Here is a 21,310-nt window from a genome sequence, read left to right as displayed (position 1 = left end):
AGTGATTCAGTGAGAGTTAAACATTTACACTTTAACTATGTCTATTTGAATGTGATGGTTCAATAGAATAATCAATGATCAATGTTCCTCATCTAGCACCAGAATTTTTTTTATTAAGGTTTATATTATAACTTTCAGGAAGGTGTACTCAATTTTGCAACATGGACGTAATTTTTTATTCTTGTTTAGTATTGACATGTTTCATAAGTATCTGATAAACCAGAGTTTCTTAAACATTACATTATAAATGAACACCAGATATGTCTTATTTGTAAAGAGAAAGAGCTGAATTTGTTATGTTTCATAGGGGGTGTACTCATTTATGCGGTGTCTTGCATGTATACACTGCCGTTCAAAAGTTTGGGGTCACTTGACTGAAATGTTTCTCATGATCTTAAAAATCTTTTGATATGAAGGCGTATGCTTAAATGTTTGAAATTAGATTTGTAGACAAATATAATTGTGCCAACATATTCATTTATTTCATTACAAAACAGCAAAAGAGGTGACTACTTTGAAGATGCTGAAATATAACACAGTTTTGATTTATTTTGGAATTTGTTTAGTCACAACACAATTCCTGTGGTTCCATTTCTGTTCTTCCATAGTTTTGATGACTTAAGTATTATCCTTAAATGTGAAAAATAATAATAATAAAGAATGAGTATGTGACTCAAAACCTTTGACCGGTAGTGTGTGTGTGTGTGTGTGTGTGTGTGTGTGTGTGTAGTGTGTATATATATATATATATATATATATATATATATATATATATATATATATATATATATATTGTCTTATTGTGTATTTCTATATATACTTACATTTTCTACTCTTCTTTTTATTTTTATTCTATTTAGGGGCCAGGCACTGAAAGTGCATAGGCACCTATTGTAACCCTTAGTGTTCTTCTTCTTCTTCTTCTTCTTCCGCCATTGAGTCTATGGCAGCCCATAGAACTGTATGCGGAAAAGTTGTGAAATTTGGCACACAGATAGAGGATAGTCTGAACATTAACTGGAGCAAAGAGTCTCTAACTCAACCCCTTTAGCACCACCAACTGCCCAAATCACACATTTATGCTAATAACTTTTGAACCGTAAGAGCTAGAATCAAAGTCGGTTGAAAATTTTTCCACCATTTAATTTTTTTCTAAAAAAAATGACTTTTTCGAACTCCTAGACTTTTCATCTGATTTGCATAAAAATGGACTCAGATCATCTTCAGACCAGGCTGACAAAAAGTCATGAAATTCAAGTTAATTTGCTAAATAGTTCTCGAATAACGCATGAACAAATTCTACATAGAGCATGCCAAATAGGATGTGAGGCTATATCTCTGCAACGCTTTAGCGTATTCACACCAAACTTGGTGTGTTATGACAACCATGACCTGAGAGTACCTGCACAGTTTCGGCACAGCGCCATGAGATATGAACAATTCATATTTTTGCTTATAAATTCTGAACGGTTTCACCTAAAATCGCAACACTGGTTTTCTGTGCGGGATGCCGAGTCGATACCAGACTTTGCTACATCTACATCTTTTCAGCCATTTTGGGTGTCGATATTTTGAATTTTGTTTTAAAATGCTTTATTTTTCAAATACATTGACATATTGTTACGAAACTTGTTATATGATATTGGAACAATGTCCTGAAGGTACTCAAAAAGTTTTGGGACAGCACCAGATTCTGGACAAAAACGTGGATACCAATTGATTGCCATGATCGATCAAACTTCCTGTCCGCCATTTTGAAATCCTGTAACAACCTACTTTTTCTAACTCATCCTAAAGCTTTTGTCAGAATTTAACCAAAATCTAACCATACCACTTTCAGACCATGCCGACAAAAAGTTATGGATTTCGTGTTGATAGACCAAACTGTTTTTGTTTAACACAACAACTAATGGTTTCATGGTTTTCAGGCTCTATCTCGGCAATGCTTTTGCGTATTGACATGTAACTTTCTTTATATCTGTCATTACCACACCTTGACCACACCATATCAATTTGGTGACAGCGCCACATGTTGGTCAAAACTAATAACCTTTTATGTCCCATTGCAAATGAAAATATTCTTGGTTTTTCAACCATTTTGTCTAAAATCATTACCAGATTGCTTTAATTACTTATTTTTTTGCCATTGTTGTGCCTAATAATGGTTAATGTGCTTGGACCCTTAATTGCTGCTTGCATTTTTGATTATTATCTTTGTCTTGTTGCTGTGTTGTTTGTGCAATGGAAGCTTCTGTCACCAAAACAAATTCCTTGTATGTGTAAGGATACTTGGCAATAAAGCTGATTCTGATTTATCTCAAACAAGTAGGCTATGGATATCTAAAAAAGGTTTTACTGCTAAGTTTACTTAAAATTACCATAAGTTGAATTTTCTTAAAAAGTGTGATGCAAAAATACTACATGTAGGCCTATATTTTACGTAAATATAATTTTTTTCAGTGTACTTTTCAGATCTGGATGTCGTGTGATAGAAAGTGATAGATTTTTTTAAATAGTATTTTCTGCCATCTAGTGGAATGATAAAAGACTAAAAGTAGGGACAAAGTGCAAACAAAGCTTTTGAAATTCAACATAAAAAAGGTCAATTTGACCTTTGTGTGTGCGCGTGTGTGATTATACATGTTAACGTCACCACCTAAGATAACAACATTTGTAGCATACTTTTCCTTTTCTACTTCATTTGATAACATTTCGGAAATAAAGACTCTAATGTTACACTAATTGTTGTAACCACACATATTTTCTAAGATCAAGCAAAAATGATCATATTTAGGAATACAAAACAACCAGTGGCCATTTAAGCAGGAACTAGTTTCAAGGGAAACGAAAGAAGAGGATGAGATGGGAGGAGATACTGTATTTCGGTGCTTTTTTTAAAATCCACAAACAATCCAAATCCACCAATGAGCTACTTCACACAGGAAAAAATAGAGCAATATGTTGTGGGTTATGTAGTTATCATGGCCGCTCTAGACAGTAAGCGTAGGTGAGAAAGCGTCTTGATTGAACTACAAGTACCTGCTCCCCTGGAACGCAGCTGCGCGTGCGCAGAGAAGCAGCTCCGACAAATGTTTTGTTAGCCGGCTAGCGCTTAGTGGCGGAAATCAAGTGGCGTTGGACGCGATCTCAGCACAATCCGAAATCATCTGTGCTTCTATAAAGACCATCGACGCCACAACTACATTCTTACTGCTTTTAAGTGTTTATGTTTTTCTTGCCAAGGTTTTGTTTGGAAGGTTGTGGCAGGATTTGATTAATAACGAAGCGATTGAGTCGTGTTCCCCTGAGATCAGAGCAGGACTGTCGTTGTGTCTGTGTGTAAACGCGGATTATTTCCTTTCGCTTTCTCCTACTAACATAATCTCTAGTTAAAATGGCTTGTGGGGCCACTCTTAAAAGGACTATGGATTTTGATCCTTTGATGAACCAAGCGTCTCCAAAGAGAAGGAGATGTGCGCCCATGTCCCCGTCCTCCTCAAGCGCCTCCCCGCAGAAGTACCTGCGCATGGAGCCTTCGCCCTTCGGTAGAGTGTCTTCAACCCTCACCACAGGTCTGTAAGGCTTTAGTACCACAAACACGCACTAAATCAACATTATAGATGTGTTGAAAGCGTCGGGTGGATTGCTAAGTCCCTGCTAGCTAGCGACATTAACGGCACAGCGCTGATTACATATTTAAATATGATAATATAAATCTCACATATCACTATATACAGCTTCACCGTACACTTTACTCCTATAATTATTTAATTAATCATCTTTGTGTTTCTCAAGATGCGTTACAGATGCTGTAATCATTAAAGGCAGGTAGAGTTATCTTGATCGGGTTTGGGTCTCACCTTATTGTTGGCATTTACTATAAGTGAAATTCATTAATTGTAACTTTCTTATTGGAAAGGGTGATTCTTATTGTTATCAGTGTAAACATTTAGATTGACTGTCATTTTGAGGTGATAAAGTGTGATAGGCTCGTTGAGGTTGATCCTTTTTTGGATAACATGTTTAAAATGTCGCTACTACCTGGCAAATAACTGTGACATTCGTGTCGCGAGAGATCACATCTGTTTGTGTGAGTGCTTGGGTCTTTAAACAGCGAGTCACACTCTTAGCCAATCAGAAACGATCCATGCCTGTCAGTCATATTGTGTGGTTTGGCTCTGCTGACATCGGGTTGGCTGACATCTTTGATGGGCGGAGTTTTGGTTAAAAGGAGTGTGGTTGGGGTGAGCAAAATGTCAGAAAATTCTAAATACTTATTTACATTTTTTAAAAACCGCTTTTTTTCTTCTTGGAAACAGATCAGAAATATTGCTAACTTTATTTGCAGGGGCTTATTCATTTTGTGAAAATGTTTTGTCTTCAAAGACAATGTCTCTATTATCATCTGCCATATATTAGCTATAACAAGAAGTAGCTAGTTTACGGCTGTGACGTAAACTAAAGACTATTTGGTCATATTAAGTAGGGGTGGGTAAATAAATATTTAATTTCCAATGCATCACAATTTTATTTTGAACAATCTTTGTGGTATCTTCATTCCACTTGTGTTTTATTAATGACGTTTAAAACATGTAGCCATAATACACTCTTAGGGGATTTTCCAAACTGCGTTTTTGCACCCTTGAAGAGCACTTCGCAAAGGGGATGCCACTCGAAAGGTCATTCAAAACATAAGTAACATTTTTCACAGAGGGCCCTTTCAGAAGGCTTTTAGTGAAGGCTACATTTAAACTAATGACATGTTCCTTTCACAGTGCCCACATCAAGAGCTCTGTCTTTTGTAGTGAGTAGGGCATAAGGTTGATCACTTTCTATTGGAATTAGCCCTAACACTGAGCTCTTGCTCTGTGCTCTTCAGTGCTACAGGACTTATACCAAAAGAGTGCGCCACTGCCACCTATTGGACACTTAAGTATCACCATACATTTACAACGCGACAAGCGGAATTCGCACTCGAGTTGAAAAAAGCGATTTCACATGTTCGAGCCGCTTCATTCGCGCAAACTGGCACAAATCCGCATCTTTGCATTGACTGTGTGTAATCGCTTGCTTCGCGTTGTATGTGAATGCACCATATCAGTTCTGGGGGGCGAAAAATAAATCTATATATCTCTTCTGAGACCACCAATCCATGCTTTTTATCACGTGGCTTATTGTGCATTACACAGCGGAGACTCCCAGCATGTGGAGGCTCATGCTACTGTCCGCGATCCACGCACAACTTGCCACATGCCCCATTGAGAGTGAGAACCACTAATTCGCTAGATATGCGTCAATCCACTTAGAATGGGCATCAACTAAAATTAAGAGCGTTTTACCCATATAAGGTCCAGCATAGTTCATGTGACTTCTCCTCCAGGGTCTGTGCAGCCACTCCTAAGTATAAAGTGGTGCACAATATTGCTGCATCTAATTATTTTGATAATCGATTAGTCTAACGATTATTAGAACAATTATTTGGCTATTATTGCATCTATTATTCATTAGCTCTTAACCTATTATTCAGCTTGTGTACCGACTTGAAAGGTTGTATTAAACGTGCTTACCAACAATAGAGGACAAAATCATCTTTTAAAAATGCCTCTAAATGACGTTCACCGAATTTAAGAGAGAAAAAAACTTTTAAGATTAATTCATTAAAAAAAATTCACTTAAAAAATCATATTCTTATCAAGTGTTTTTTGTCTTGGTTTCCATTTAAAATGGTCTAAAATCCTTAAAAAAAAAAAAGATGCATTTACTTGAGAAGCAACATAAGATATTTATACTTGCTTTAAGAGAATATATCGTAAGTGTATTTTGTATACAAGTGTATTTTTTACTGGTTACGCTTCTGCGTGTGCAGTAAAGACAAAATATACTTAAATTCAAGATCTATTCTCTAAAAGCAAGTCTAAATATCTTATATGCTGTAGGGATAGGCACAAGGACTCGGGTAATCGGACGTGGCAGCAGTTATCGGTCATGAAAGCGATGATCGTTAGTGATCACGCATGATGTGACTTTTCACTTCATTCAAAATCCAGTGACCATTACCTGACAACTAAAAACAAACGTTTCAAAGAGGGAGCTTATGTAAAATTGAGATTGATTATGTTGTGACTGAGGGGTACATTGATTATCAGAGACTTCTCATGGCAAACAAACTGATATGATGCTGCAATGCTATCGTTACGATAATCAAAACAGGGTGTCATTTACAGTGTTTTGAAAACCAGTCTCTGTAAAACGTTTGCTAAACACGCTTTTTATAATTTCATGTAAGAACTTGAATGAGAATGATTGACACTGGCTAAACCTCCCTGCCCTGCGTGACGTAACACACACCTGCATCTCGACGAAATAAATGAAGATTCCCGCTTGAGTTTCCAAGTTAGATATCTGATATAAAGTGTCATTCTGTTGCACTTTCCTCAGTTGAAAGATGGAAATTCATACTATCAGAGTTGAATGGAATGCTTCATGAATCACAGCAACAACAATACAGAACACAGCGGCTTTCCTCACAAGAGCGAACATTTGGACTAACACACTTACCCATACACACACTTGCACACCAGGCATGTGTGGCAGAGTGTTCCAAACAGTTGCGAATCTTCACATAATGACAAAATATGGTGCATTATATTTTGATTATGCAATCTTTTGTACATTTTGTAACATACTATTTTATAATAGCCTATAATTATGAATAGATGATACACTGGAACAACAAAACGCAATGCAGCAGCCATATATGTTTGTCAGACATGCCATTATATTTACAATTATGAACATGTAATTGCCCCTTGAGTACTTGACGAGTACTCGAGTAGACAAAATGACAAAAATGCCCATCACTAATATGCTGCTTCTCTGGTGAATAAATTTTTTTTTATTTTTATTTTTTAAGGATTTTTATATTTTAAAATATATTCAACATTATCAGATAAAAAAAAAATTCTTCTGTAGTATAGTTGCTAAAGAAAGTGTTTGAGTTTTAGATATATAAATTGGGAAAACAACCCAAATAAAAAAACGTAATTTGTTGCAGTGTGTAATTGGCCGAAGACTACACTCTTTCACCTTTCTGTTCACTTCAATCCATATTTAACTCTCAAAAAACAAACTCTCTCTTATTAATAAAGCTGCGTATTGTCAATTTTCTTCAGGATAAGAAACTCACAGTGACGCATATATTACGATTCAATAAGTCGCGAGCCATCACCTTATAATCTAGCTGCTGCAAGTGTCTGCGCTCGAGGGATAAGCGTCTCTGCAACAGTGTGCCTCAGCTGGGTGCAGTTTCAATCTCTCCCCCTTAGATCAGAACATTCGCGCAACTCATAGAAGAGGCGCTGACCACTCAGAAATGCCAGTTTTGGAGTTTGTAGTTATTTACATGATTTGTTTCTGTATTATTTGAACTTAAATAAAGCTATAATGCATTAAAATATAGTGTCGGGGTGTTTCCGTTAAAGACGCTCGACATGCAAGTTTTACTTCAGCTCCACTTATTCCACAACGAGAAGGCTTCTGCATTTACTTTGTATTTTTGCATTATAATTCCCTCATAATTTTCGATCTACTTCACCTGAAGCTGTTTGGAAAGTTTAAAGATTATCTGGACTGTGAGATGTGTAATTCTTCCTCTCTTCAGTCAGACACGAGCTGCAGTGCTGCTCTCATCATTAGTTTAGATTGATCTCATGTTATATTAAATTTAGAGATGCACTGATCGACCGGCCAGGGACCGGAATTAGCCGATTTTCCGCATGCTCGGCCCGGACCGGTAACTGGCCGGTCAGCCTCACGTCTTACCGATTCCAAGCCAGTCCGTTTTGTTGCCAGTGGCGCAGGCAATAACGTCACAGCCGCACGTAAACATGTCATTGGCGTGGGAGATCTTCACTGTGTGAGTGAAGAATACATAAAGTTCGAAATGTGTAATAATTGTAAGGCCAAAGTAAACCGTGGGGTAACCACCACAATAACTTTCGGATCAACAAACATAATTAGACATTTATAACACCATCACCCAGCTGAAAATGGCCATTTTAAAAAAAGAAGCTAAAAAGTGAAAGTGGCTAAAGCTAGCCAGAGCTCAGAGCCAGCCACAAGTCAGCAGCCTCTCCTATCATTCCTTGGTATGAGCAGCGAAAATACCAAAGCAATTACGAGGAAAATGATGGAATTCATGGCCCTGGATGACCAGCTGTTCTCCATAGTTGAGGACAGAGGGATCAGAAATCTGATACATTTCCTCGATACAGAGTAGGAGGTACTCTCCGACGTCGCGTTGCCCGAGTTGTTTAATCTCGTGTCATGTAACACACAGCCTGTTATCTGTCAACATTTGGGTACACAAATCTGCGAGAGGGGAAGGGGGGTGCTGGATGGCAGAGGCAGGCTAAATGCATACAAATTGTACAAATTCATACAAATTTTTCCCACCGTGTCCAATATTAAAATCAGTGCGACACACATTGCAAAAGGCGTGGGCATTGTCGATATGGCTTCGGGATATGAAATTCAATTCTTCCATCCAGCTGTTGTTAAATGTACATGTATATTTTGTTTTTTTCACCGGAGCACCAGCTGAGTCTTCTCCTCCCATCTACCAGTGATGCTTGATTTAACATCCCGCGTCTACTGCCTGCGCAGATATCAACAGCGCAAATGGGTTTTGGTTGCCAGATTGTGGTCATAAATGATTTGTAATGTGTATGATGTGTCGATTGTGTGAGTAGGATGCGTTTCATTCAAGATCTGGCAACTGGACACCTTGGAATAATATATTGATGTGATTATTCATATAACGTGGTTTGGGCCATACAAATTACGGGAGTTAATTGTTATTTCTACCTCTTTCCAGTCACAGAGCACTTTATTTTGTGAGTTGTTTAAGTGAGAGAAGATCCTGTAACTTAGTGCAGTTTGGGGGAAAATGGTTGACTGACTCAACGAAATGTAGTAGGTTTAAACACCTGCTTGGCACCCCAATCAATTAGGTCAATCTGTTACAATGTTTAATAATTTATTTTATTATGAAAATAAAATGTTGCATTGAAGAAAGGTAGATTTTGTTTGTATATGTGGCAATAATAGTTCTTAGAAAGAAAATCGGAATCTGAAAAATTGGTATCGGCAGGTCACACTTGCAAAACATCGGAAATCGAAATCGGCCAAGAAAATTGCAATTGGTGCATCTCTAATTAAATTAGATCAAATGATTATCTACAATGTCAACAAAAATTGTAGTTGTTGAATAATCATTTGATCTAATTTAATAGTGCACAAGCAGGTGCTTTTCTCTGTTCTTTGTATCCCAAACAAGGTTTTACTTTGGTCTCAATGTTGGCATCCAACTTATGCCATCATAGGTAATTCAGAGCCGGGCCTTTCATCCTCAACATACCTGAGTGAGAGTGATGCAGCTGTTCCAGCAACACAGTGTCCTTGTTCTGTAATGATGATACGTGCCCCCCACAGCACACACCCATCCTGGACACAAAGTTCTCACTGTCTCTGTTGATAAGGTGCCAAATTTACTTGATCTGGCCAGCCTCTCTAAAAACTCTAGAGTGGAAAGGGTCTCGTGTGGTGCAATGGTTAATTTGCTCTGGTCTTGGGCGGTCTGGGCGTAAGAGGAAAGTTCAAGTGCGGGCAAAATTATGGTAATGAGCTTTGACACGGTACGGCGGCAACCTATTGGAGTATAGAAGTCTAGAGAACACAACAGTGTAAACTTTGGTTCCCACCAAACATTAATTACCAAGACAAAATGGAGGACAAACACAGTATTGCAGTGGTGGGTTTTCCCGGGAATATATGATCTGGCCCTGTTTGCTTACAGGGATTTAAATAAAAAAAATTGAAAAACGCTGAGTGAACAAAGGTGTCTGAAATTGCTGGTGTGCCAAATGAGTTGAAGTGAATATTATGGTTTATATAATATTATATAATAATATATTAAAAGATTTCATGAGGATATACGCTACTTGTGATATGTTGGCAAAAAGATACCGGTCGACATGTCTGGATGTTTTGCGACCCCTTTAATAATTGTTCACAAAATCAAGCATTCTGAACGAAAGTTGCCGCCTATTTCAACTACTTCAGAGCTACAGAACTTATACCAAAACAGTGTACCACTTCTCAGTACCACTATACATTTTACAACAATCTCTGTTTTGTTTAAGTCCCTAGATCTATTGTCTACTTTATGCACAACACATCTTCAATTTGAGGAAATCACTCCCATTTGCAACCAAATTTTGCGCTATACGACAAAAAAATCTGTCATTCTCCACAGGCTGATAAATGCTGTATAGCAGTGAAGTGAAGTTCAGCAGCGAGATCCTTTCGCTGTGTGTTGAGAGTAAAAGCTATCCATCCATGGATTTATACATCCAATTTACAGAATACATGGATTTGTAAATTTTTAAAAGCTAAAATTTGACCAATGATGAAAACTAATGGTAAAATACAATTTTGTAAAATGTATATTTTCGTAATGTAGTTATAAGTTTCCCTGTATAATTAACAGCATAGAACCAAATGGGGAAATCTGTATTAATAACCAGCACTAATTTTAAGGAGAAATTATACAGGCGCATGCAAAAGTTTAGGCACCGCTGACAATTTCCATGATTTTCATTTATAAATAATTGGGTGTTTGGATCAGCAATTTCATTTTGATCTAATATTTCAGTAGTGAAATGAGGTTCATTGGATGAACAGAAAATGTGCAATATGCGTCAAAATGAAATTAGACAGGTGCATAAATTTGGGCACCCCAACAGAAATTTCACATCAATATTTAGTAGAGCCTCCTTTAGCAGAAATAACAGCCTCTAGACACTTCCTATAACCTGAAATGTGTGTCTGGATGAAGGTATTTTGGACCATTCCTCCCCGCAAAACATCTCCAGTTCAGTTAGGTTTGATGGTTGCTGAGCATGGACAGCCCGCTTCAAATCACCCCACAGATTTTCAATGATATTCAGGTCTGGGGAATGGGATGGCCATTCCAGAACATTGTACTTGTTCCTCTGCATAAATGCCAGAGTAGATTTTTAGCAGTGTTTTAGGTCGTTGTCTTGTTGAAATATCCAGCCCCGGCGTAACTTCAACTTTGTGACTGATTCCTCCACATTATTCTCAAGTATCTGCTGATATTGAGTGGAATCCATGCAACCCTCAACTTTAACAAGATTCCCAGTACCGGCACTGGCCACACAGCATGATGGAACCTCCACCAAATTTTACTGTGGGTAGCAAGTGTTTGTCTTGGAACGCTGTGTTCTTTTGCCGCCATGCATAACGCCCCTTGTTATGACCAAATAACTCCATATTTGTTTCATCAGTCGACAGCACCTTCTTCCAAAATGAAGCTGGCTTGTCCAAATGTGCGTTTGCATACCTCAAGCGACACTGTTTGTGGCGTGTGTGCAGAAAAGGCTTCTTCAGTATCACTCTCCCGTACAGCTTCTCCTTGTGCAAAGTGCGCTGAATTGTTGAACGATGCACAGTGACACCATCTACAGCAAGATGATGTTGTAGGTCTTTGGAGGTGGTCTGTGGGCTGTTTTTGACCGTTCTCACCATACTTTGCCTCTCCGATATTTTACTTGGCCTGCCACTTCTGGCCTTAACAAGAACTGTGCCTGTAGTCTTCCATTTCCTCACTATGTTTCTCACAGTGGACACTGACAGCTTAATTCTCTGCGATAGCTTTTTGTAGCCTTCCCCTAAACCATAATGTTAAACAATCTTTGTTTTCAGGTCATTTGAGAATTGTTTTGAGGCCCCCATGTTGCCACTTCAGAGGAGAGTGAAAGAGCAATTGGCCACCAATTAAATACATTTTCTCATGATTGGATGCACCTGTCTATGAAGTTCAAGGCTTAATGAGCTCACCAAACCAGTTGTGTGTTCCAATTCATCAGTGCTAGGTAGTTACAGGTATTCAAATCAACAAAATGACAAGGGTGCCCAAATTTATGCACCTGTCTAATTTCGTTTTGATGCATATTGCACATTTTCTGTTAATCCAATGAACCTCATTTCACTACAGAAATATTACTGTGTCCTTCAGATATTTGATAGAGCAAAATGAAATTGCTGATCCAAACACCCAATTATTTATAAATGAAAATCATTTATAAATGGTAATTGTCAGGGGTGCCTAAACTTTTTCATACGCTTGTAAGAAACTTCCAATTTGAATAGGAAATGAGTTAATGGCAGGAGAGACAATTGTGCTCGACAAGCCATTTCATGGGGTCTTTACCTGCAACAGTGATTTCTGAAAATGTTGACCCTTTAACTGCATTTCTCCGCTAACATCTGTCCCTCAAACCACTGAGCCAGTTTTTAAAATGCTTCACGTCCCTCTTCCAGAACAAATCTTGAGCAACATCAAGCAGGAGTACAAGCGCATGCAGAAGAGAAGACATCTGGAGAACAGCTTCCAGCAGACAGACACCTGCTGCCCCATCGACTCGCAGCCGCACACCTCCATCAGCAGCACCGTCACACTGCCAGGTACTGAAACGGGCCTCTTATTAGGGACTGTCTCACTTAGTGGGTCCAACCCTTTAATCCCCCACTGGAGTGGTTTAGTAGCGTTTACGGGGATGTTTGTTCTGATTTTGACTCCATTAGGTGCCTCTGGATCGGTGTCACCCTCCAGACGGGAGCAGCCGTTATTCACGCTGAAGCAGGTGGGGATGATCTGCGAGCGTCTGCTGAAGGAGCGTGAGGAGAAGATTCGGGAAGAGTATGACGAGACCTTGACCACCAAACTCGCAGGTATCTGCAGTTGCTTCTGTCATTGATTATGGTGTCCTGAAACAGCGGTCTTCACAATATGTTAATCAGTTGAACAAAATATGATCTCCAGTTGGAGCTCAAAATGAAAACAAAGGGTTTTTTTTTTTTATTTATTTATTTTTTAATTGCATTAGAAGGGTTTCACTTAGTTCTTTTCATTTTTGTTTTCTCTCCAGAACAGTATGATGCCTTTGTGAAGTTCACCCATGACCAGTTGATGAGGCGTTTTGGGGAGCAGCCTGCCAGCTGTAAGTAACGCCAATCAAAATGTTCTAAGATCTGTCATTTTTTAAATGTTTTATCTTGTACGCTCCAACCCCATTAGACTTTCTTTAGCAAAACACAAAGGTTAATTTTTTATAATATCCAGTGTACTCTTGATGCTGTGAAAGTTCACCCCAAAATGAAAATTCTCTCATCATTTACTCACCCTCATGCCATCCTAGATGTATATGACTTTCTTTCTTCAGCAGAACACAAATTAAGATTTTTAGAAGAATATTTCAGCTCTGTAGGTCCATACAATGCAAGTGAATGGTAACCAGAACTTTAAAGCACATAAAGGCAGCATAAAAGTAATCCATAAGACTCCAGTGGTTTAATTCATGTCTTCAGAAGTGATATAATATGTGTGGGTGAGAAACAGATCAATATTTAAGTTCTTTTTGTACTCTAAATCTTCACTTTCACTTCTGAAAGTCACATGTGGTGCCTGTTTGGTGTCACTTTCACATCTAAAGTGGTGATTTAGAGTAAAACATTTATTGAATAGTGATCTGTTTCTCACCCACACCTATTATATCACTTCTGAAGACATGAATTAAAACACTGAAGACTTATGGATTACTTTTATGCTGCCTTGGTGATTTTAGGAGCTTCAAAGTTCCGGTCACCATTCACTTGCATTGTAAGGACCCACAAAGCTGAAATAATCTTCTATTCTTCATTTTTGTTTGGCAGAAGAAATCCATTATATGAAAATGTGCAGCCAGGATATTTTTTAAAATCATAAAATATTGGAACAATTGTATTATTTTGTTTTGTAAATAATACTTACAAAATATTGTAATTTTAAAAGAATTTTTTTTTATGGTGCATAAATAGTTTTCATACTTTTTTGAAACTGGCTATTTTTGTTTTAGTCTAGTTTAAGTTTTCATCCATTATAACACAAAATATTGTCTATTATTTTACAATAAGGTTGTATTTGTTAATTTTAGTGAACTATTAGTTAAAATGAACTAGAAATTAACAACACTTACAGCACTTAATATACATTTAATAGCATATTTTGAACAATAAAAGTTTAATATATGGTATCTGTTTACAGTAATGCTTTATGAATGACACTGAGCAATTGTACAGCTTTGGCCAAAAGTATTGGCAGTGACATACATTTTGTTTCTCGCAAAGTTTTCTGCTTCAGTTGTTGTGGTGTTGATTCACATTGTTTCTAGATTATTGTGCAGAGTGATCATTTTAAATACTTTCAAAAAGCTTCATTGGCCAAAAAAAATACTTTTATCACAAAAACCCAAATTTCACTGTTTCTTGGCCCTGGCACAAAATGACCAGCTAACATCATTTCACTAATCATATCTGCAGCACCTGGGAAAATGTGAACGAGTACTTGTCAGGTGAAATCACTCTATCATTCTGATTGGATTATAAGAGCAGACTGATTGCTATAAAAGGAGGGAAGAAGTGCTTCCAATCATTGTGTTCTTGTTCGCAATGGTTACCTCTAAAGAAAGACGTGCAGCCATCATCGCTTTGCATCAAAATGGCCTCACGTGCAAGGAAATTGCCGCAAAGAATATTGCACCTGAAAGAACCATTTACCGGATCAAAGAACTTCAAGGAGAGAGGTTCAACTGCAGTGAAGCACCAGGACTGTCTCCTCCTGACGAGTCAGCTACAGAATTGTCTCCACCAGTGCAGAGCTTGCTCAATATTGGCAGCAGGTTGGTGTGAGTGCATCTGCACGCACAGTGAGGCGAAGACTTTCAAGAAGGGCAGCAAAGAAGCCACTTCTCTCCAAGAGAAACATCAGGAGCATCCTGCAAAAACGATCCAGGAGCAATTTGGTGATGATCTGTGCATTGTCCAGCATGATGGAGTCCCATGTCACAAGGAAAGAGTGATAATGAACTGGCTTGGAGATCATTACATTGACATTTTGGATCCATGGCTAGGCAAATCCCCAGATCTTAATCCCTGGTGAACCTGTGGTCAATTCTCAAAAGGCAAGTGGACAAGCAGAAGCCCACGAATTGTGATCAACTCCGAGCACTAATAAGGCAAGAATGAATCGCCATCAGTCAGGATTTTGCCCAGAAGCTACATATATTTAATGTTTTTGCCAATAAAAGCCTTTAAAACTCATACGCCTTGAAATGCGTATCATCATTGTTTTCTAGTATACCAAAGAAACGTGAAAAAATAATCTGCAAATACTGAAGCAGCAAACTTTGCAAAACACAAAATTGATTTCACTGCCAATACTTTTGTCCACGGCTGTTAATTTATAAATGAAAATTGACCAACATTAAACAATGCTATAAAGATATTGTTCTTTTTTTATTCATGTTCTCTAATATGTTTAATAATGATAGAATTTATAACGCTTTACTATTAGGTCCTTTATGCTGTCTGCCAGAGATGAAAATAAACAATATTTGTGCTCTGTTGTTTTTCTACAGATGTGTCCTGAGTGAGCCGTGCCGCATCCTATTCTTCTGTGGTTGCTGCCGTTCTCCAGTGGATCTCTCTGCCTGTGTGACCTCTTGACACTCAGAATTGGTCCAGCTGGTTCTCCTGCATTGCCAATCGCATCCTTTTCTCACTGGGCACAGAGTATGTGTCAGGCTTCTGTCTGTTATCTCTCTCTCTCTCTTGCGCACAGCCGAGTACTTCCTGCCATCAATGACCATATATGGACCTCTGCAAACTATTCTAATCAGTGGCTCTGTGTCTCTCTTATTGAACCCTGGATATTTATTAGGCTTTAACGATGCATTTTATACAGTCACCTGTCATTTCATCCTAGAGTTTTGTTTTTAAATTTGATGTGTATTTTCATGAAATGCCTTCATTCACAGCAAATGATGTTGATTGCCATGATAAATGTGTGATGTTGAGAAATGGGCGCGTATCTTTGAGACTGCTGTTTATAGCTTTGTGTAAATACATCCTGGCATTCACTTGAAGTTTTCATGTACAAATCATATACAGCATTTATTTTGATTGGAGTCTGTTCATGGTTTGTATTTATTTAGTTTTTTTTTCTCCCCCTTCTGCATTATAGTTTTCCTGTAGTTTAAATGACTTTCTGTTGGGAAAAATATACCAATAAACCGTTTACATAACTTGTGTTATCATCATTGTAAATGCACTATGTTGGATAAATTGTGGTTTCCTAATTTTGAAATAATAAAACATTTCATAACCTACATTTAAACCCATATGAATCAAGATTATAGATTGAAGGGTTTAAACAGTAGGTATACAGTTAACGGTGGTCCTTTTGACAAAACCATCTGCTATTTTATTGGATTGGTGGTTGCGCTGAAGATTACAGCTTTTCTGTATTACAGCATGGCTTCTGATTTTATGGAAATATGACCATCAATTTTACCATCTCAAATAATAGTGGTCCTTGTTTGGGGCTTAGGGGAATAGAAGAACAATTTCATTTCAATACAAACGTGAACTTCATTGGACTTGACCAAAAAATGATAAAATACTTCACGGATTGCTGAACTACAATAGTTAACATAAGATAACAATAATAAACTGACAGCATGTAGTAATCATGGTTCATGTTAATTTTAACATGCACATTTTTATAATGGAAAGTTGTATATGTTAATGTGTATTTTGAAGTAAGAATGAAAACCTATATGTTCATAAACTTATGAAAAACCTAGATTAATAAATGCAGAAATAAAATCCTGTTAATTGTTCATGGTACCAAAATGCATTAACTCATATAAACGTATAAAACCTTATTGTAAATTGTTACCAAAAGATTGTATAATGCACAATCATTTTCCAAAGCCTTTTTGCTGTCATTTTATTAAACATGTCTTATTAATCAGCTGGTAAAATGTGATGTGCTCTTTTTCTATAGCCTATGTCTCTACATGACAATAATTGCACAACTTCGATATTTGACTTATTTCCGTTAGTTCTAGCAAATCCTTCCTGCTAAGAATCTTCCACAAAAAGACTTGGATGCCAGGACGGCATGCTCTAATAATGCTGTAGTTCAGAATTACCAGAGAGCAGAGACGGTCCATTTCTATTATATAAATGAATGGGGGAATTTTGAGTGGTCAGCGGGTGTAAAAAGTCCCTTCTTACAGGTAAAAGAGCAGAACCGTAAAAGCCAGCCTTTAAGGAGACAAAAGTGGATACAGGCAATAAGACGTGAAGCATCAGCAGGAAGAGTGGATAAATTGTGGGATCCTGACAATAAAATTTAACTTCTCAATATATCTCCTCCTCTCAGGTTCACATAGGGATAAAATATGAATTTTTTTTTTTTTTTTTTTTACAATATCATGTCACGTTCCAGTGGGCGTAGTTCTCAGAGTAGTTCGAGAACGTCTCGGTTACGTACGTAACCTCGGTTCCCAGATACGAAGGGAACGAGACATTGCGTTACTAACGCATATGGGGAGTGCCTTCATACACGACCCATTTGAAACCTCTCTACAATAATGCCAATATTCTAATATTGGCTATGGTGTTTGAGCCAGCCTGTTTCGGCGCGAAACTGACTGCTCGTTTCGGCGCGAACTGACCGCTATAAAACAGGTGCACAGACACCATTTCCTCAGAATTTCTGACTGAGAACAAGGAGCGCATTGCTCGTGCCTCAAGAACTCCGAGTCTTGTGGTGCGGCTAGATTTCGCAATGTCTCGTTCCCTTCGTCTCAGGGAACCGAGGTTACATACGTAACCGAGACATTCCCTTACGACTTCAGTCCACTTGACATTGCGTTACTAACGCATATGGGGAACAGAATCCCATCACGCCGCACTACACAACATAACTTCCTAGAGAGGAAACATGGCGGCGCAGTCTTATGGGACGGTGACCGACATGTGTATGCCGCAGTGAATGATCCTCATGATGGCCAGGAGGAGAGCACTCATAATGAATATATGAGCTATAGCCATATAGTATGAATTACTCCTTATGAACCCGGCCAGGAAGGGAGTTTATTTATAATGAAGTGCTTGTGATTTATGGCATTATAACAGCCTGAATGCAGGCGGAGATGATGCTCGCTCCATAGGAGGGGGTGACGTGTCATTCTCGACAGTGGCGGTGAATGAATTCCGCCTTGGCTGTTTGTATATACCACAACTGTCATGTTGACTGAGCAAACCAGGACATGACAGCTCACTATTTCAGACTGAAAGCCTTTAAGGCTAGAATTACAGCCAATAGCTCTAAGCGGTTGATGTGCCACGCCCTCCTCACACCTGTCCAGGTGCCAAAAGTTGGGTGTCCATTGCACACAGCCCCCCAACCTGTGTTGGAAGCATCCGTGGTCACCTCTTTTCGCCTGACAACTTGGGACTTCGAGTACCAGAGGGGACAATGAGTATTCTCCACTGAGGCAAATAGATTGATTTCTGCTTTGCCAGATATTTCCCAAATCCTCAATACAGTTTGAGGGTGAAGTCTCCTGAATTCTGCCTTGGCGGTTTATATATGCCACAACTGTCATGTGGTCTGAGCTAACCAGGACATGACAGTTTGATATTTCTGACTGAAAGCCTTTAAGGCTAGGAATACAGCCGATGGCTTAAGGCACCGCGTGACACCTCACTGGTAAAATGCAAGAGGATCTGTCCATGGTGCTGAACAGAGGCTGGATATAGTGATGCGCATGCGTCATTGGCGCCAAAAACCTCTGATTGCGGCAGTAACAGCCAATTGTCGAGGTAGTTTAGAATGCGCATGCCGCTCAGTCTCAGAGGGGCGACAACCGCATCAATGCACTTTGTGAATGTGCGAGGAGCCAAAGACTGTCCGAAGGGCAGGACTATGAATTGATACGCTGTTCCCTCGAACGCGAATCTCAAAAAAATCCTGTGATGTCGTACAATTTGGATATGATAGTACGCATCCTTCAGATCTATCAACACAAACCAATCATGTGGGCGTACATGCGATAAGATCCTTTTCTGAATAATCATTTTGAATAGGTGCTTACAAATGCGTGATTAAAATGTCTCAGATGCAGGATTGGCCGAAGCCCGCCGTCTTTCTTTGGAACAAGAAAATAACGGCTGTAAAACCATTTTGTGCTTGACAATTTGGCACGATCTCGATTGCATTTTTCACAATGAGAGGTGTATTTCGGCTCGTAACACTGGCGCGTCAACGGGCGAATCCGTGGAAGACAGAACGCCATTGAAACAGGGTGGCCGGTGTGCAAATAAGGATCGTATAACCTTGTTCGATCGTTTTTGCACCCATTCTGAAATACCCGTTAGGGATCGCCACGCATCCGCATAGTGGGACAGAGGGCAGTTTGGTTTGCTCACTGTATGATATGATGCGATGCTCACTCTAGGGAAGCGGTTGCGCATAATGTGTGTGCTTTGAAGAGGAAAAGGGGGTTCTTTATTGAGAATGTGTGAGCATCTCGTGCATTTGCAACGAATGCTGTATTGTTTTTTGCACTTATTGCATTTTTATTTTTGCATTTATTTGAGTGCAAGACACAGAAACAACATTTTGAATAACAATATCCCTTTCCCGACCAACAAAAGTGGGGAGATGGGGAACAGTGTTTTGTGTCTCTGCAATCAAGCCTTTTTTGGAGCAGACCCGGAGGGAATCGCGGGCTCTGCTTTCCGCTTCAAATGCTATTGCCCGTCAGGAGTGCTTTGCTGCGCATAATGATACGCAGGTGCCTGTGAGGCTTTTAGTCGCGCGCTGACTCGAAACAGAGTGAAGGTGAACCGGCTGTGATATACTCCATGTGGGCATAAAGTGTCTCATAGCCTGTGACTGCTGCCGTTTAACGGCGCCCGCACTGCTGGAACCATTCATCGAGGCGAGACGGTTCCTCTGGGGGAGACCAGTCAGGGTGAAGCTCTTCGACTGCCCTTGTAAGGACGCGGAGCATCTCCCTGTCAGTGGCGCGTGCACGTTCCTCGTCCTCGCTGGGGGAGGGGCGGCAGCATTATCCACTGACCATTTGCCTGATGTGGCGAGAGACATGACATCGTCATCATCCCCAGCGTCAGATCCACCAAACGAGACGAGGCAGCACGCTCATCAGAGGGCCGGAGCTCGTCTCGCACATAGCATATGGGGGATATATGCGCTTCGTGGAGATTGAGGGGCTCGTGGGGCTTGTGCCGGCACAAAATCCACCTCAAGTTCGTCCTGCTCGGCCTCGCGGCCCCGCCGTGTCTCCTCGTGTGAACCCTCGGGAATTACAGAAGAGGCTGGTGGGAGGGCGCGAGAGGCTGAATCGTCCCTCAGAACGAGGGCGATTCGTGAGCGAAGCGACTTGAGACTCATGTCCTCACAGTGAGGACAGTCTGTCTCCATGACAGCTGACTCTGCGTGGGCGCGGCCCAGACAGAAAACGCAGCTCTCATGCTTGTCTGATGGTGGGATGTGTCTCTTGCACAAGGAACACTTACGGAACAACATTTGAAAAAGATGTGAACACGTAAGTGGCTCTTCTAGATATATAAATATAAATATAGATTTATATTTATATAACTTATATAACTTACATTTATACACACAAGTACAATTTTGCTTTAAAAGGATACTCTACACCTGCCGACGTGCTGCGGAGAATCAGGATGCTGAGGTCCGTTCACCAGCGAAGCGTCAAGCGGCGAGGCGGAGTGATGTTCGCCGGAGCACTGCAGGGGAGCGGAGAGTCTTCTCGCTGACGTGAAGATTCCGTCCGCTGACTATTGTGAATCGACGGCGAAGGTAGAGGGCTTCAAGACAAGAGGTAATCGCTGTCTTGAAGGAAGAAATTCTGAGGAAATGGTGTCTGTGCACCTGTTTTATAGCGGTCAGTTTGCACCGAAACAAGTGGTCAGTTTCGCGCCAAAACAGGCTGGCTCAAACACCATAGCCAATATTAGAATATTGGCGTTATTGTAGAGAGGTTTCAAATAGGTCGTGTATGAAAGCACTCCCCATATGCGTTAGTAACGCAATGTCAAGTGGACTGAAGTCGTAAGGGAACTAGTTGCGCTCTGTCTCAATTGATTCACTTTTATGTCCTGAAACAAACCGTTTTTTGGGGTCGACAGCTTATAAAAATTAACAGCTTATATAAAATTATTTAGCTTGTTTGCTGTACACCTTGTCACACAGCAGATTTTAGACATTGTTTTGTTTTTTGTTATAAGTCATAAATGACAAGGAGGCAGCCTCTCACAATGCAAAATCAATGGAGACGGTTGGATTGTT

General features: G+C 39.5%; 1 protein-coding gene across 1 annotated transcript; it reads left to right on the top strand.

Annotated features, from left to right (window-relative positions):
- The first annotated feature begins 3,110 nt into the window (after positions 1-3,110).
- Positions 3,111-16,199, top strand: LOC127624292 (akirin-2-like). Its single transcript, XM_052099052.1, has 5 exons — positions 3,111-3,572; positions 12,406-12,549; positions 12,670-12,816; positions 13,014-13,085; positions 15,540-16,199. The coding sequence occupies exons 1-5, from the start codon at positions 3,395-3,397 to the stop codon at positions 15,548-15,550; spliced, it is 552 nt and encodes a 183-aa protein (XP_051955012.1). The 5' UTR covers positions 3,111-3,394; the 3' UTR covers positions 15,551-16,199.
- The last annotated feature ends 5,111 nt before the right edge of the window (positions 16,200-21,310 follow it).

Source organism: Xyrauchen texanus, chromosome 30 (genome assembly GCF_025860055.1).
Source record: "Xyrauchen texanus isolate HMW12.3.18 chromosome 30, RBS_HiC_50CHRs, whole genome shotgun sequence".
Lineage (NCBI taxonomy): Eukaryota > Metazoa > Chordata > Actinopteri > Cypriniformes > Catostomidae > Xyrauchen > Xyrauchen texanus.
Note: the sequence above shows the minus strand (reverse complement) of the source record. Positions and strands in the feature narration are given on the sequence as shown.

Coding starts and splice junctions, on each gene's coding strand:
- LOC127624292 (XM_052099052.1), top strand. CDS start 3,395: ATGGCTTGTGGGGCCACTCTTAAAAGGACTATGGATTTTGATCCTTTG. Junction 3,573..12,405: donor GTCTTCAACCCTCACCACAG/GTCTGTAAGGCT, acceptor TCCCTCTTCCAG/AACAAATCTTGAGCAACATC. Junction 12,550..12,669: donor CAGCACCGTCACACTGCCAG/GTACTGAAACGG, acceptor TGACTCCATTAG/GTGCCTCTGGATCGGTGTCA.